A 16329-nucleotide genomic window follows, 5' to 3' on the forward strand; every position below is an offset into this window, starting at 1 on the left:
CACCCTTGGGGCTGCTTTAGCTGATTTTGTGTTAGTGAAAGACGATTCGCGCTTTTCTGTCTGTTACAGCGTGATGAATGTGCTTACTCCATTACGAACTCTAGTTTTACCAGAAAGAGCGCTCACATCTCATAACTTGCTTCTGAGCATGCACAGGTTTTTAACGTCATTTTAGCCCACACATGATAATTTTTTACAACCAGAAAAACGACATTGTTTAAAACGTTGTTAAAAAATGCAGCATGTTTAAAAAAAAAATGTTGTTGTTTTTCAGACCCCAAAAAATTTTGTGAAGTCCACACACAATCATTTTAAATGACATTTTTTAAAAACGTTGTTTTTTTCATGCCAAAAAGATCGTGTGTAAGCGGCATTAGGAACAAAGAACACGGAATAGAGATGGGTTTGCTTTAAGAGCATATTAAATATGGGCATTTATGCATCCCATTGGGTAATAAATTTACTGTAAAAGAGTAAACAAAAGTCCTGGATGGCTTAACGCCAATGTAAAAATGCATATAAAAGCAGAAGAGAAGGCCTTCAAAAAATACAAGGTTGAGGGATCATCATCAGCATTCAAAACTTATAAAGAATGCAACAAGAAATGTAGGGTGCAATCAGGGCGGCTAATATAGAACATGGAGGAGAGCAAGGGGACATCGATAGTTTCAAAAAACTATTAGATAAGCACCTGAATGACCGCAAAAATACAGGTATATACGTAACACTGCCATATAATCACACACATAGGTTGGACTTCCCCTTTTGGGTGGGGCTCCACTTTAGGTTGATGTCAGTACCAATCCCTTTTCTAGTTGTGTTGTGATGCAAAGAATGCAATAAGGTAAAAAATGTTTAGGCTTTACAACAACTTTATTAGAGACAATGAATACTTAAAGCAGACCGCTAATCAAAAATGCATATCTGCCTAGAGTTCAGCCTTAAAGTAAAATTTATATTTTGAATATGTGTAAAGCTAGGTATAAGAATAAACCGGGAACATAACTAAAGCTTTTTTCTCCATTATAATGGACCAAGGAACTGTCAGAAGTGGCACGTGAGCAGATAGACGTGTTTCAGGTCTGTCTGTGCCAGCTGCACCAGTTTCTATTTCCTAGTGGAATAGAAACTAGTGCAGCCTGCACCTGATAACCAAAGGCAATATTGAAGTTTTCCATATAGAAAACTGCTACAGATTTGCGCCAGGTGCGACCCTAACATATGGGATGTGAGCTGTCAGCAGGTAGTTCACAGCCCTCTCTCTGCCCATGCAGTGATTACAGAAAAAGTGCAGAGGCAGCGGGGGGGGGGGGGGGGGGGCAGATGCAGCATCGAACTGATGCTGCATCCACCTAAATAAGTATGAATCTAAAAAAAAAAAAAAAAAAACTTTACTGGGAAAATAGCACCAGCCCATAAGGTTATCTTTTTGGTATTGCCATCTTATCTTAAGGTATTGGTGTTGATGTAGATGATCTTGTTCCCGAGAGGAGGCTTCTAGACCCTAGAGCAGTGATGGCAAACCTTGGCACCCCAGATGTTTTGTAACTACATTTCCCATGATGCTCAACTACACTGCAGAGTGCCTAAGCATTTGAAATCTAGTTCCAAAACATCTGGGGTGCCAAGGTTCACCATCACTGCCCTACAGGATCCCCACAGTTTAGCCTGTTGTTCAATATAACAAAAATGGAAATAGAAGCTCAACATCACAGCTAAAAGATCCATATACTATTTTTTTTAGATAAATATTAAGGGGACAATCGAAAAAGTAGCCAATGCATTTTTGGGCTTCAAAACCATCCTCTTTATCGAGGCTTGAAATTGAAAACATTATGAATGGACTAGAAGTGAACTGGACCTTCGGCAAATTAGATGTGATCAGAGGATCAGAGTTGCTAGAAATGTCCGGCATGGGAGCTGAGGTAGAGACACGTGGACAAGCTCCACATTTCTAGCAGCTCTGATCCTTTGTTAACATGTATACAGTTTACATCACCATTGCATTCGCCCCTGAAGAGTTGGTATTCCCCAATGAAACACGTCGGGCTTACATAGATGCATGAGGTCCATACAGATGATTTTATGTCTTTTATACTGTTTTATGCCAAGATTTTCCAATACCATCTAACCCCTTTAGTGGTTCGTGATGTGCAGGACTTGTCTTTACTCCATGATATGCCAAGCACCATGTCATCAATATGTATATGTGGTTTTTGGCATGCTCTGCATTTTGGCAATTGTGTGTATGCATTTTTCTGTCATTCAACATGCTGTACATGATCTGTCAAGGCATATTAAAATGTTTTTTTGCTAAAACTGCTTTTTGGTATACATCTGTCATTCAAAGTCCCTAACAAACTCCCCCCTTTTTTTTGTCGGAACCCATAGCAATACTCTGTTTTATATCCCACATGCTTACTCTACATAGAGATTGGTCTCATTTAATGTCCCCCTGACCAATCTCTTTTTCTGTTCTAATGAGTCCTCATCATCACTGACATTTATTAAGAGTGAAATCAGTTTTAAACTGTAACAAACCTGTCTCTGATGATGTAGTATCTTTTAGTATCATTTATGTTATTTGACGGTGTGCCAAAACAATTTTTCATCAACACAACATATGGGGAACTATCAGGCCCATCGAGATTGACACCAACATATAGATAAGATGTGGTTGACAACTGAACTTCAGGTGCTTCATAGGGAACAGTGTAGCTGGCATCTTGGAAAAGTGCCATGGAGATCTTAAATTGACCGGTGCCTTCTGCGACAATGTTTATTATACTGCAAAGAAAAAAATAATTATAACATACTTTAACTTGTTCACGTCTAAGCCTATTTCTGACATTTGTGACTTACAAGTTAAAATCCATATGTTTTGCTAGAAAATTACTTAGAACCCCCAAACTATATATATATATATATATATATATATATATATATATATACACACACACACACACACACATACATACATACATACATACATACATACACACACACATATATTTTTTTTAGCAGAGACCCTAAGGAATACAATTGTGATCATTGCAATATTTTATGTCACATGGTATTAGCACAGCGGTCTTTCAAACACATTTTTGGGGGGAAAATATACACTTTCATGAATAAAAAAAAAAACAGTAAAGTTAGCCCAATTTTTTGTATAATGTGAAAGATGCTGTAACGCTGAGTAAATAGATAGGTCATGCTTTGAAATTGCCCACATTCGTGGAATGGCGACAAACTACGGTACCTAAAAATCTCCATAGGCGACGCTTTAAAAAACCTTAACAATTGCCAGGTTAGAGATACAGAGAATATCTGGTGCTAGAATTATTGATCTCAATCTGACGATCGCGGTGATACCTCACATGTGTGATTTGAACACTGTTTACATTTGCGGTAGCGACTTACATACAAGTTTTCTTTGCTGTGCGAGCACGTGGGGACGGTGGCGCTTCAAAAAATTTTTTTTATTATTATTATTTATTTTATCTTGTTTTATCTTTTTTCATTGTTCCTTTTAAAAAATAAATAAATAAATCTGATCACTTTTATTGCTGCTACAAGGAATGTAACCATCCCTTGTGACAGTAATGGAGGGATCGGGGATCTAAAAGACCCCAAATCCCTCCTTTGCACGTAAAAGTATTCAGATCCCCAAAAAACAGCGTTTCTGAATGCTGTATTTTTTTTAAATCTCCACCATTGGCAGCCGAGTAAACCGTAAGTGACATTACGTCGCTTCAGGGATTTTACATCAGAGATTCGAGCCAAATTCGGCTTCATACGGGTTACAAATTGTAAAATAAGATACATTATAATACATTTTAACATTCTTTAAAAAATTATTTTAACAAAAAAGTTTAAAGATTTTCCAAAACTTTAAAAAAGGGCTAATTCACACAGGTTTGTGAATAATGATTTTAGTGTATTTGTTTGTGAAAATATTGTTTTGATATATTTGGGGGGGGGGCTGGGGGCCCTGTCAGGTAGGCTGTACGGGGCCCCATGATTTCTAACAGCAGCCCTGAATATGGTGACAATACTGCTTGTTCTGTAATGCAACCTCACCTCCGTGTTGTTACTTTTTGGTCAGGATAATCTTAAAGCAGTTTAAACTAATTCTAAATCTTTAATATGTTTTTCAAATAAAAAACATGTTATACTTATTTGTGCAATAGTTTTGCAGAACATCCCCGACCCTCCTCTTCTGGGGTGTGTATGGGGTGCTCTAATTTTTGGGGGATTTTAAGTGCTTTGGTGTAACTTTATTTTTATTGTATTTATTTTTTCACTAAAATTTTGTTTTTATCACATAGGGCAGGGGTCTCCAAACTTTCTAAACAAAGGGCCGGATTACTGTCCTCCAGACTTTAAGGGGGCCGGACTGTGGCCATGAGGAGTACAAAATCCCCCATCATTGGTGCCATTGGACCCCATCATTGGTGTCATTAGGAGAAATTCTGCCCCATCCCTGGGAGGAATACTGTCCCATCACTGGGAGGAATTCTGCCCCATCATTGGTGTCATTGGAAGGAATTCTGCCCCATCATTGGGAGGAATTCTGCCCCATCATTGGGAGGAATTCTGCCCCATCATTGGTGTCATTGGGAGGAATTCTGCCCCATCATTGGTGTCATTGGGAGGAATTCTGCCCTATCATTGGGAAGAATTCTACCCCATCATTGGCATCATTGGGAGGAATTCTGCCCCATCATTGGCATCATTGGGTGGAATTCTGCCCTATCATTGGGAGGAATTCTGCCCCATCATTGGTGTCATTGGGAGGAATTCTGCACCGTCATTGGGAGGAATTCTGCCCTATCATTGGGAGGAATTCTGCCCTCTCATTGGGAGGAATTCTGCCCACTCATTGGGAGGAATTCTGCCCCATCATTGGTGTCATTGGGAGGAATTCTGCACCGTCATTGGGAGGAATTCTGCCCTCTCATTGGGAGGAATTCTGCCCCATCATTGGTGTCATTGGGAGGAATTCTGTCCCATCATTGGGAGGAATTCTTCCCCATCATTGGGAGGAATTCTGCCCCATCATTGGTGTCATTGGGAGAAATTCTGCCCTGTCATTTGGGAGGAATTCTGCCCCATCATTGGTGTCATTGGGAGGAATTCTGCCCCATCATTGGTGCCAATGAATAAAGAAAGCACCCCAGGGGCCAGATAAAATCAAGCAAAGGGCCACATCTGGCCCCCAGGCCGCAGTTTGGAGACCACTGACATAGGGGACCCAAAGACCCCTATGTGATACTATTTTGTCATGACATATTACGGTATATTTAATGAGACATTAATGTTTTTTGAGTGAGGAAGCACATTAGATATGCTGTTCTTGGTGTCTCTCAGTTGAGCCAATGGCCAAATCATTAGGGTTAGATTATGCCCTTCTGATGTCCGCACTGCAGCCTGTTGATTAGGTCATAAGCCGGTGTACCAGAGCAAGTCACAACATCACCCGACTGGATCTGGATGCAGGCCTGTTACCTAGCAGAGATATAAAGTTTATCCCAAGGGTTATAGCAAGACTGCTTGGATCGTTCAGGCTGTATTTACGATGTCATGTTTTCTTGGGACAAGCACGGCTATTCAGGAACAAGCATACTAATATACCTGTACACATGAAGCGGCCAGCAGTCCCAGCCTGGTAATTGTTATATTCTGCTATGTGCAGAGCCAACCCCAAACATTTCATGAGACAAGTTTTCATCTTTACATTCCACATATTTTGGGGCTTTGCAGGGCGGTCTTTAATTTAGGGCAAAAGGGGAAGCTGCCCTGGGCCCTGTCATTGTTGTAGGGCCCAAAGCAGTTGCCTCATACTTGCCAACTATCCCATTTTAAATTCCCTTGTCCCTTGAAGTTTTAGTCCTGTGCTGTGTCCTGATTTCTCAGTGTGAAGTGCTGCTACTAATGCTGCCCTGCTCTGCCCTATTGTTGTGTACAGATGACTCACCTGCAGACCCTGGGCCAGATTCAGGTAGATCCACGCAATATTTGCGTGGGCAAAGGGCAACGATTTTTGCTCTGCGCCCACGCAAATATTTTGATTTGCCCGCGATTCACGGAGCAGTAGCTCCGTAAATTGCGCGGGCGCTATGCTAAATAGCCGGGCGTAAGGGCGCCTAATGTAAATGATCCCGCCGGGGGCGGGAATCATTTAAATTAGGCGCGCTCCCGCGCCGAGCGAACAGCGCATGCTCCGTCGGGAAACTTTCCCGACGTGCATTGCGGCAAATGACGTCGCAAGGACGTCATTTGCTTCTAAGTGAACGTGAATGGCGTCCAGCGCCATTCACGATTCACTTACGTAAACAACGTGAAATTTAAATTTCACAAGCGGGAAGGGCGGCTATACTTTAGCATTGGCTGCCCCTGCTACAGCAGGAGCAACCTTGCGCTAAAGTCGCCGTACGGAAACTCCGTACCTTGCGTGCGCAGGGCCCGCGCAACTTTTGTGAATCGGTGGTAGTATGCAATTTGCATACTATACGCCGATCACAATGGCCGCGCCCCCTAGCGGACAACGCAAGAATGCAGCCTGAGATATGAAGGCATAAGGAGGCTTATGCCTGTCATATCCTAGGCTGCAGTCCGCGTAGCGATGTTCCTGAATCAGGGGCATTCGCTACGCGGGAGCAAAACAGCTATTGCGCCTCGTAACCTATGGTTGCGCGGGCGCAATAGCTTCTTGAATCTGGCCCCCTGTGTATACATGTAAATAACCATCATTCATATGTAAATAACATGAGCATTCATATGTAAATAGCGACAACATTCATATGTAAATAGCTGAGCCCGGGAGCATTCATATGTAAATAAAGGCAACATTTATTTGTACATCATGCCCATCTGCAGTGAAGAGATGATGTGCTGTAACCTCTAGCAACCAATCAGTGAGCAGTATTATTGTACAGTAATCTCTAGCAACCAAATCAACAAGAAGAAATCATGTGCTGTAATTGCTAGCAACTAATCAGTGAGCCGCAACGTGTGCTGTAACCTCTAAAAACCAGTCAGTAAGTGTTAATGATATGCTGTAACCTCTGGTAACAAATCGCAATCACTGCCTGATCTGATAGAGTAAACTGATTTTAAGACTAGCTGATATTTATTGTATGTCTCAGAGCAGGTGGAGAGCAAAATTGCATGGTGGGTTCCCAATTGTTGGGTCTTTGTAAAGTTGGTGTCGTATATACAACTGGGAATTCAGGTTTTGACAATTTGCTATATAGGGCTTCATATGTGTTTCTCACAAATATTGTGAGCACTGTGTGCTTACTGCAGATTTACTGCAGAAGAGCTGCTCTGCTTTGTTGGATCATGTACATGTATGTGATCCAGTATTAATGGGTGGGGGTGGGCATGCGCCACCCTGGCTGTGGTGCCATTTACTACAGCACATGTTGATCAACAGGTCTCGCCCAATTATTTATGGCCAAAAACCCACTGATTGGCTGAGTGAATGACCGAAAAGAGAGCTCCATGTTGGTAAACAACACAGAGCTCTCTACAGTCAGCAGCAATGTGATGTTTTTTTCCTCCCTGTATAATGATACATCTGTGAATTCATCCTGTGTTCGATTTCCTGATGTGACCCGGATTGCCTCTGAGTCTGCTGATCTTCTCCTGGACCTGACCTTCGGCTTGTGCTACGGACTCCACTTGTGTTTGACCCTCAGCCTGTGACCCGGACTCTGCCTCTTGTCTCCTTGACCTTTTGTCTGTGACCTGGGCTGACCTTGTGTGTTCCCAACACAGTTCAAACGCAGAGGGAGGTACTATCTTTTCTGCCTGTGCTTGACCCTCAGCCTGGTTCTGGACTCTCTGATCAAGTTCTTCCAGCAAACCACTCACCTGCCAGTTTGACACAGCTGCCTGACCACTTGGAAGACCCTGATACAAGTCTACTTGCACCTTCTGGGTAGCCTGTGCCTCTTTGTGCCATTCCTTCCCTGTCTCACCTCCAGGGGTCGAACTGCGCTTAGTCGCAAGGGTGAACCGCTCTCAGCATCTCGGCCTCAGTAAGTACTAGTCTGCCCGTGATACTAAGGGAAGATTCCGTTCAGCTCAGAGATCCATTGCCGATCGGCGGAGAGAGGGCGGATGGCGCATCCATGTCCACTGAGTTTCTGCAATCTTTGCTATATGGGTGGCTGGACACAAGCAGACTTCACTGTCTTGTTACATACAACTACCCTCTGATCTGATCCACCTATAATGGAAGAGGTCGGATCCCTCTCCAATTTTTTTTTAGCAGACCCGATTAAACTCGGAGGTATGCGGGTGTAAATGGACACAAGTCTATTTACAGTCACCTGTCCATGAAATGCATGGACCTTATTTTGATTTATTTAACCACTTAAGACCCGGACCTTTAGGCAGCTAAGGGACCTGGCCAGTTTTTGCGATTCAGCACTGCGTCGCTTTAACTGACAATTGCGCAGTCGTGTGACGTGGCTCCCAAACAAAATTGGCGTCCTTTTTCCCCACAATTAGAGCTTTCTTTTGGTGGTATTTTATCACCTCTGCGGTTTTTATTTTTTGTGCTATAAACAAAAAAAAGAGCGAACATTTTGAAAAAAAATTCTATATTTTTAACTTTTTGCTATAATAAATATCCCCCAAAAATATATCTAAAAAACATTTTCTCCTCAGTTTAGGCCGATACGTATTCTTCTACCTATTTTTGGGGAAAAAAAACGCAATAAGCGTTTATCGGTTGTTTTGCGCAAAATGTATAGCGTTTACAAAATAGGGGATAGTTTTATTGCATTTTTATTAATTATTACTTTTTTACTACTAATGGCGGCGATCAGCGTTTTTTTTCGTGACTGCGACATTATGGTGGACACTTCGGACAATTTTGACACATTTGTTTACTGTGAAAATGACAATTGCAGTTTGGGAGTTAACTACAAGGGGGCGCTGATGGGGTTATGTATGACCTCATCTGTGTTTCTTACTGTAGGGGGGTGTGGCTGTAGGTGTAACATCATAGATTGTGATTCCCTATATAAGGGAACACACGATCGATGACGGCACCACAGTGAAGAACGGGGAAGCTGTGATTACACACAGCTCTCCCCGTTCTTCAGCTCCGGGGACGAGTCCCGCTGCTGCGGTCACGGAGCTTCGGACCGGGTCGCATGCGCGCGACCCCGCGGCTGGGCTTAAGGGACAACGTACAGGTACGTTGATGTGCCCAGCCGTGCCATTCTGCCAACGTATATCGGTGTGAAGGGGTCCTTAAGTGGTTAAAGTATTACATTTTTGATGCTTTGCCCCAGGTGTTAATTAATAAATGTATTCTAATACAAAATGTTATTCTAATGCTAAAGGGAACCCACCACCTTAAGTAATCCAGAAGAACCCTTGGGACTTATGTATGGTATAATCAATTAAATAGTGAACAAAGTAAGCAGTAATGTTTTTATCTCAACAAATTTTTGTAAAAATTAAGGTTAGGTGTATTTTTGTTTTATATTTTAACGTGATACTCTATTAGCAAGACGTACAAAGGTCTTGTTTTATTAGTATCCATTGGGGGAAAGAGGATTGCACATACAAGCTCAATGAAGTCAAAAAACAAATGTCACTGCCACTATCTATGACTGGTCTATACAGTAAGGAGCACTGGAAACGGCGCATATAAATACAATAATTGTATGTATACGCGCCTTTTCCAGTGCGCCTTACTGTATAGACCAGTCATAGGCATGGGCAGTGACATTTGTTTTTTGAATTGATGTCATTGTGGTCAGGCAACGCACTGGCACCTTTGCTTCTATGTGCTGCCCCTTTAAGGGGGGCTGGGCTACCTCCAGTCACCTGCTCTTTATCTATCCATCAGCATGCATGTGCTTCCACTGAGTGTGAGTTAGGACTGCAGTACACAGAGAGCCTTGACGGGGCCTGCAGCTTACACATGCATTTGCAAATGCGTGCAGCTAAACCTCTGTTTTTAACGCATACGGTTAGACAGTTGAATTTGGTTGGTTGATGATTGGTCGGTAAGTTTGAGCTTGGATATTCTATGTTGTTTTTGTATGCTCAATGAAGTCACCTGTTTTTGGGTAGGTGGGCTAACAGCTGAAAGATAGTGGTTTTAAAGGGGTATCCCTTTTGTTTGAATTTCCCTCCCAAAGTACCCACTGTGTAAAAGGGTATACAGATTAATGTCACCATGGTGAGGAGGGCTCAGTGACCCTTCATTCACGAGAAGACCAGCCTGTATGCCTAGTGAACAGAGGTGGAGGAAAGAGGGTAAGCATCATTGAATTGGCAGTTTTGTGTCTTGTTGGGGGAACATTAACATTCATTATGAATGAGTTGCCAGCATAGTATAATGAACACAAAAAAGAGAATGAACCTTTTTTTTAATGCACCACAATGCCCTGTATGTGTGTTGTGTCTTGCAATGTACATAAGTTGGCATCTACTGTACAATGTGTTGGGGTGAAATCCGCAGTAAATGGCATGGATCTTTCCAAAGGTTTCTATAATTCTATAGGTAAAAATAATTTATGAAAAAGAAATAACAGAACTTACCTAACCATGGGATTAATTGCAGTGTCAAGGCTAAGTTGTATGTCAAGTGGGTAAGAACATTTCATTTGAACAGCCACTTCTCTTGGTATAAACGAGTCATCACCGGATTCCAATGTGATGTCTAGTGTGTTGATATAAGTAGCATAATTTTTAGATTTCTGTGGGGGAAAAAAAATTAAATATAAAAATATATCATGTACTATATTATAAGAACAGAAAAATGGAAATGCCCCCCCTGCCCCAAAGTACCCATCCCCCATGTTGAGGGCATGTGGCCTGGTATGGTTCAGGAGGGAGGGTGCTCTCTCATCCCCCTCTTTTCCTGCGGCCTGCCAGGTTGCGTGCTCGGATAAGGGTCTGGTATGGATTTTAGGGGGACCCTACACCATTTTTTTATATTTGGTGCAGGGTTCCCCTAATATCCATACCAGACTTGAAGGGCCTGGTATGGATATTGGGGGGACCCCCACGCAATTAGTTTTTTTTGGTTCGGGATTCCATTTTAATATTCATACCAGACTCAAAGGACCTGGTAATGGACTGGGGGGGGGGCATGCCGTTTTATGTATATTGCCGGGACCCGACAATTCATTACAGCCGCGATCAGTTTTACTTTTTTTACTTTTTTCCTTTAGAAATGTAATTTTGCGGGGCGTGTCCGGCTGCCTAGGGAGAAAGACGTGCTGTGGCTAGGCTCCGTAAGCTCGGACCTAATCTGCAGCCATCCTGAGCCTTGGGACCGTTCATCCAGGGCTGATCCACCTGTCACTGGCTCCCCCCTGGAGTAGATTTTACCTGAATTGAGAGCGCGGCCAGGCTATTTATATCAAATTTCAGCCCCCGGCCAGCTCCATCTGCTGCTGTCCAGCCACCATATTGAGGCCTAACAAGCCTCCAGATCCTCCGCGCTCGATTACCACGGCACGAGCGGCGACACTGCCGAATCCCCTCCCGGATGGCTGCCCAGACTGGAAGGACAACGCAGAGGAGACCTGGTAGCTGTGGGGGACCTACGGCGAGGAGTGGCGGCCCGTTTGTGAAGGTGAGCGGCCGCCATCTTGCTACACCTGGGGCCCGGCGTTGAACTACTAATCCCCTCATAACTGAGGTAAAACCACACTATCTTGTGGGGCACCCCTTCATAGGAGGATGGGTTGGCGCGGACTGTAGAACGTGGGGGCTTTTCTGCTGTGAGGTGGACCTATCCCTTCACCCAGGTGCAGCAGCCAGCTTGCTTGTCATTACAGTGGTGTGGCTGTGGCAGCTCAGACCCATGGAGTAAAGGCCTTAATTAACTACCATCTTCTCAGTCATAAGCAACGTTTACATTTTTATTACTGATTCCCACAGCCCCCCCCCTGCTTTGGGAAGACTCCTCAGCATCCTCACTGGGCTGTATGCACCTCCACAAGAGTAATAGAAGAGATCAATTAAATTGGGATGAGGATGACAAAATGAACTAAAGGTTACATTCCCTTCTAAGGGGAGCGCATGCGAGGTGAGATGCAAGATGGCAGCCCTATGTAACAGCTCCGCAGACCAAAGAGGAACATAGCTTATCCGCAGGGCTAAGTCATATACAATCCACCTGAAAACCACCATCACCCCTGCAGAATTTCTCCGTGCATGCCTGGAAACTACAGGACCCGAGGTCGCCGATCAAAATACTCACCAACCCGCATCTTACTCCGCTCCAAAGTGTAGGACAAGATGTCCCAGAACGGCCCCCATCCCTCTCCACAGGCCTCACAGCTCACCAAGTCTGATCTGGATGCCAGTCTCACTATTATGTATGAAAAGCTGGCGAATAAATTCCACTCAGAACTGAAAGCATCCACTAGCACACTACAGCAGGAAATAGCCTCCCTGGGAGGGCGTACAGACATGCTAGAAACAAAACACGATGAGTTGTCACTGGCCCACAATGATCTGAGGAAGGATTTTGAGCTACTAGCTGAAAACTATTCCTATCTCCAAACACAAGTGGAAGATTTAGATAACAGGAATCGAAGGAACAACTTAAGAATACAAGGGGTTCCAGAGTCTGTGATAGAGTTGATGCCTGCTGTCTCGAGACTGTTTCAGTCTCTTCTTCCAGACACCCCTCCACAGTCCTTCACATGCGATAGAATCCACAGGGCCCTGCGACCCAAACCTCCAATTGACAAACCACACAGTGACATTATCCTTTGTATGAAGGACTTTATCACAAAGGAGAATATATTGAGGGCAGCCAGAAACTCGCATAACATTGAGTTTGAGGGAACAAGGATTCAATTGTACCCTGACATCTCACAGGCCACCCTTGAAAGAAGGCGCAAGATGAGGGAAATAACATCGATCCTACAATCGGCCCACATCCGGTACAGATGGGGATTTCCATTCAAACTCACTGTGCCCCACAACAGCACCATCTATTCTGTTGTAAATTGGGTTTGCTGGAACCAGAAGTAGGCCCAAGAGCACCTTCCACACCACACCCTTCACCCATTTGGGCCACCCCCTCCTCAAGACGTGATCAAAGAAGGATGAGGCCATCTACGCGATTCACAGATCCGTGAAAGTCGCATAAATCAAGATTGTTCACAAAGAAAGTTTTTTACAAATTCAGGCTCTTTTCAATTAGATGCGACTTGGTATCACATGAAAGACGTCTCAAGCAAATTTATTTCAGTTATATCGTTTCTGCATTTTTCCGACACTGAATACAGACACTTCATCAAAGTGTATCACCTCCTATCTCAGCCACACGATTTGCCGGGCCATTAAAAACTATGGTTAAGATTAAGTTCTTCAACCCATTGATGCGCTCTGCGAATCTTTGAAAGTCACATCTATGTCCTTTTTTTTTTCCTTTCTTCTTTCCCCCTGCCCTGTACTACCTATCCATGGAAAATGCCACAGACGTGCTTCAAAACCCTAGTTCTTTTTGGCAGTATTTCAACTTAGAATAATCGCACTCAACAGTCTTAAACATTTTGTACCATCCGTGCGGTTCGCGAATCAAGAAGAAGCATCATGTGTACTCACCTCAAATAAATTCAAACCCCCCTTTTTCTTTTTTTTTCTCTCCCCTTCTCTTTCTTCTTCCGCTCACCCATATGATCAGTAATTACAAATAATTCGCACTAAATCTATGATGCTTGTTCTCTTGCTACCGCGAGTTTGCACTGGCCACACTTTAGGTCATGTATTTGAATCTTTCTTTTGTTGCGTAGGTTGCTTAGTCAATACTAGAATTACGATTATAGTAGGTGTTTGTGATATTGTGTTTTTAGCACGACAGCATCGCGCTGATTCTCGGCGACATGGTGCCGAGATCTCGCACTCACTGGAATAGTGACAGCACATTCCAACGTGCGCGTCATAGAAGCGACGGGAGATCCGACTTGGATTCCCGCCAATTCTACACGTGTGCGGCGTTTGTTATGAATCCTGAGGGGGAAGTCCCCGCCGGATTTTAAATAAAAATTCGGCATGGGTTCTCCCCTCAGGAGCATACCGGGCCCTTAGGTCTGTTATGGGTTGTAAGGAGAGCCCCCCTACGCCGAAAATATGGCGTAGGGGGTCCCCCCACAATCCATACCAGACCCGTATCCAAAGCACGCTACCCGGCCGGTCAGGAAAGGAGTGCGGACGAGCGAGCGCCCCCCCCCCTCCCGAGCCGTACCGGGCTGCATGCCCTCAACATGGGGGGGTTGGGTGCTCTGGGGCAGGGGGCGCACTGCACCCCAGAGCACCCTGTCCCCATGTTGATGAGGACAGGGCCCCTTCCCGACAACCCTGGTCGTTGGTTATCGGGGTATGCGGGCGGGAGGCTTATCGGAATCTGGGAGCCCCCTTTAATAAGGGGGCCCCCAGATACCGCCCCCCCACCCTAAGTGAATGGATATGGGGTACATCGTACCCCTACCCATTCACCTGGAGGCAAATTGGTAAAAACACAAATAAAAAACACAGGGTATTAAAATATTTTCTTAGTCTGCTCCGGAGGCTCCCCCTGTCTTCTTTAGCTCTTTTACCAGGGGGAGCTTCTTCTTCCGATTTCCGGGGGTCTTCTCCTGCTCTCCGGGGTCTTCACCGCTCTTCTGTGACGTCTTCTCCGCTCCGGGGGGTCTTCTTCTATGTTCGCCGCTCTCCGCTCTTGACTCGGCGCACCCCGGTTCTTCCTCCCGCTGTCCGGTGCCTTCTCCTTCTTCCGCTGTTCTGTGACGTCTTCCCCTCTTCTTCCGCTGTTCTGTGACGTCTTCTACTTCTCCCTTCAGGCCGCTGTGCTGTGACGTCTTCTCTTCTTCTCTTCTCCCGATGTTGACACGTCGCCTCTTCTCGCTGCAATGACGGGTGCGTGGCTTGCATCGGATTTATATAGGCCTCACAGTCCCATCATGCTCTGGTACCTACCCATGTGATACCTACCCACGTGGTACCTACCGGAGCATGATGGGACTGTGAGGCCTATATAAGTCCGACGCAAGCCGCGCACCCGTCATTGCAGCAAGAAGAGCCCGGCGTGTCAACATCGGGAGAAGAGAAGAAGAGAAGACGTCACAGCACAGCGGCCTGAAGGGAGAAGTAGAAGACGTCACAGAACAGCGGAAGAAGAGGAGAAGACGTCACAGAACAGCGGAAGAAGGAGAAGGCACCGGACAGCGGGAGGAAGAACCGGGGTGCGCCGAGTCAAGAGCGGAGAGCGGCGAACATAGAAGAAGACCCCCCGGAGCGGAGAAGACGTCACAGAAGAGCGGTGAAGACCCCGGAGAGCAGGAGAAGACCCCGGAAATCGGAAGAAGAAGCTCCCCCTGGTAAAAGAGCTAAAGAAGACAGGGGGAGCCTCCGGAGCAGACTAAGAAAATATTTTAATACCCTGTGTTTTTTTATTTGTGTTTTTACCACTTTGCCTCCAGGTGAATGGGTAGGGGTACGATGTACCCCATATCCATTCACTTAGGGTGGGGGGGCGGTATCTGGGGGCCCCCTTATTAAAGGGGTTCCCAGATTCCGATAAGCCTCCCGCCCGCATACCCCGACAACCAACGGCCAGGGTTGTCGGGAAGGGGCCCTGTCCTCATCAACATGGGGACAGGGTGCTCTGGGGTGGGGGGGCCCCGCAGTGCGCCCCCCTGCCCCAGAGCACCCAACCCCCCATGTTGAGGGCATGCAGCCTGGTACGGCTCAGGAGGGGGGGGGCGCTCGCTCGTCCCCACTCCTTTCCTGACCGGCCGGGTAGCGTGCTTTGGATACGGGTCTGGTATGGATTGTAGGGGGACCCCCTACGCCGTTTTTTTCGGCGTAGGGGGGCTCTCCTTACAACCCATAACAGACCTAAGGGCCCGGTATGCTCCTGAGGGGGGAACCCATGCCGAATTTTTATTTAAAATCCGGCGGGGACTTCCCCCTCAGGATTCATAACAAACGCCGCACACATGTAGAATTGGCGGGAATCCAAGTCGGATCTCCCGTCGCTTCTATGAGGGCTCTGTCTCCATCGCGGCAAGCCAGCTCGGCGCTGGCTCCCGCAATGGGGCTCGTAGGTGCTCAATCTCGCCGAGAAAGGGAGCGAGATTGACACAATATCGCGTGCACCTACTGTACGTTTGCAAGCTAAGAAATATGTTGTTTTTTCTTTTCTATTCTCTCCTTCCCTCCCTTTCCTCTTCCTCTTCCTTTTTTGGGGGTGGGGGGCTGGGTGTGGAGTTATTGATGTAGGGACACAGGGGCCCGGATTCAGAAACATCTGCCTATCTTTAGGCGGGCGTA

The 16329-nt window shown here is 45.4% G+C and overlaps 1 protein-coding gene across 1 annotated transcript in view; it reads right to left on the reverse strand.

Annotated features, from left to right (window-relative positions):
• Positions 1-16329, reverse strand: part of LOC120936133 (uromodulin-like) — an 88535-nt gene that overhangs the window by 12895 nt on the left and 59311 nt on the right. The window contains exons 12-13 of the mRNA XM_040348262.1: positions 10573-10730; positions 2542-2787 (exon numbers count right to left, since the gene is read on the reverse strand). Of these exons, the coding sequence (XP_040204196.1) occupies positions 2542-2787; positions 10573-10730 (404 nt within the window). The remainder of the gene's footprint in view (positions 1-2541; positions 2788-10572; positions 10731-16329) is intronic.

This window comes from Rana temporaria, chromosome 4, assembly GCF_905171775.1.
Source record: "Rana temporaria chromosome 4, aRanTem1.1, whole genome shotgun sequence".
Taxonomy (NCBI): Eukaryota; Metazoa; Chordata; class Amphibia; order Anura; family Ranidae; genus Rana; species Rana temporaria.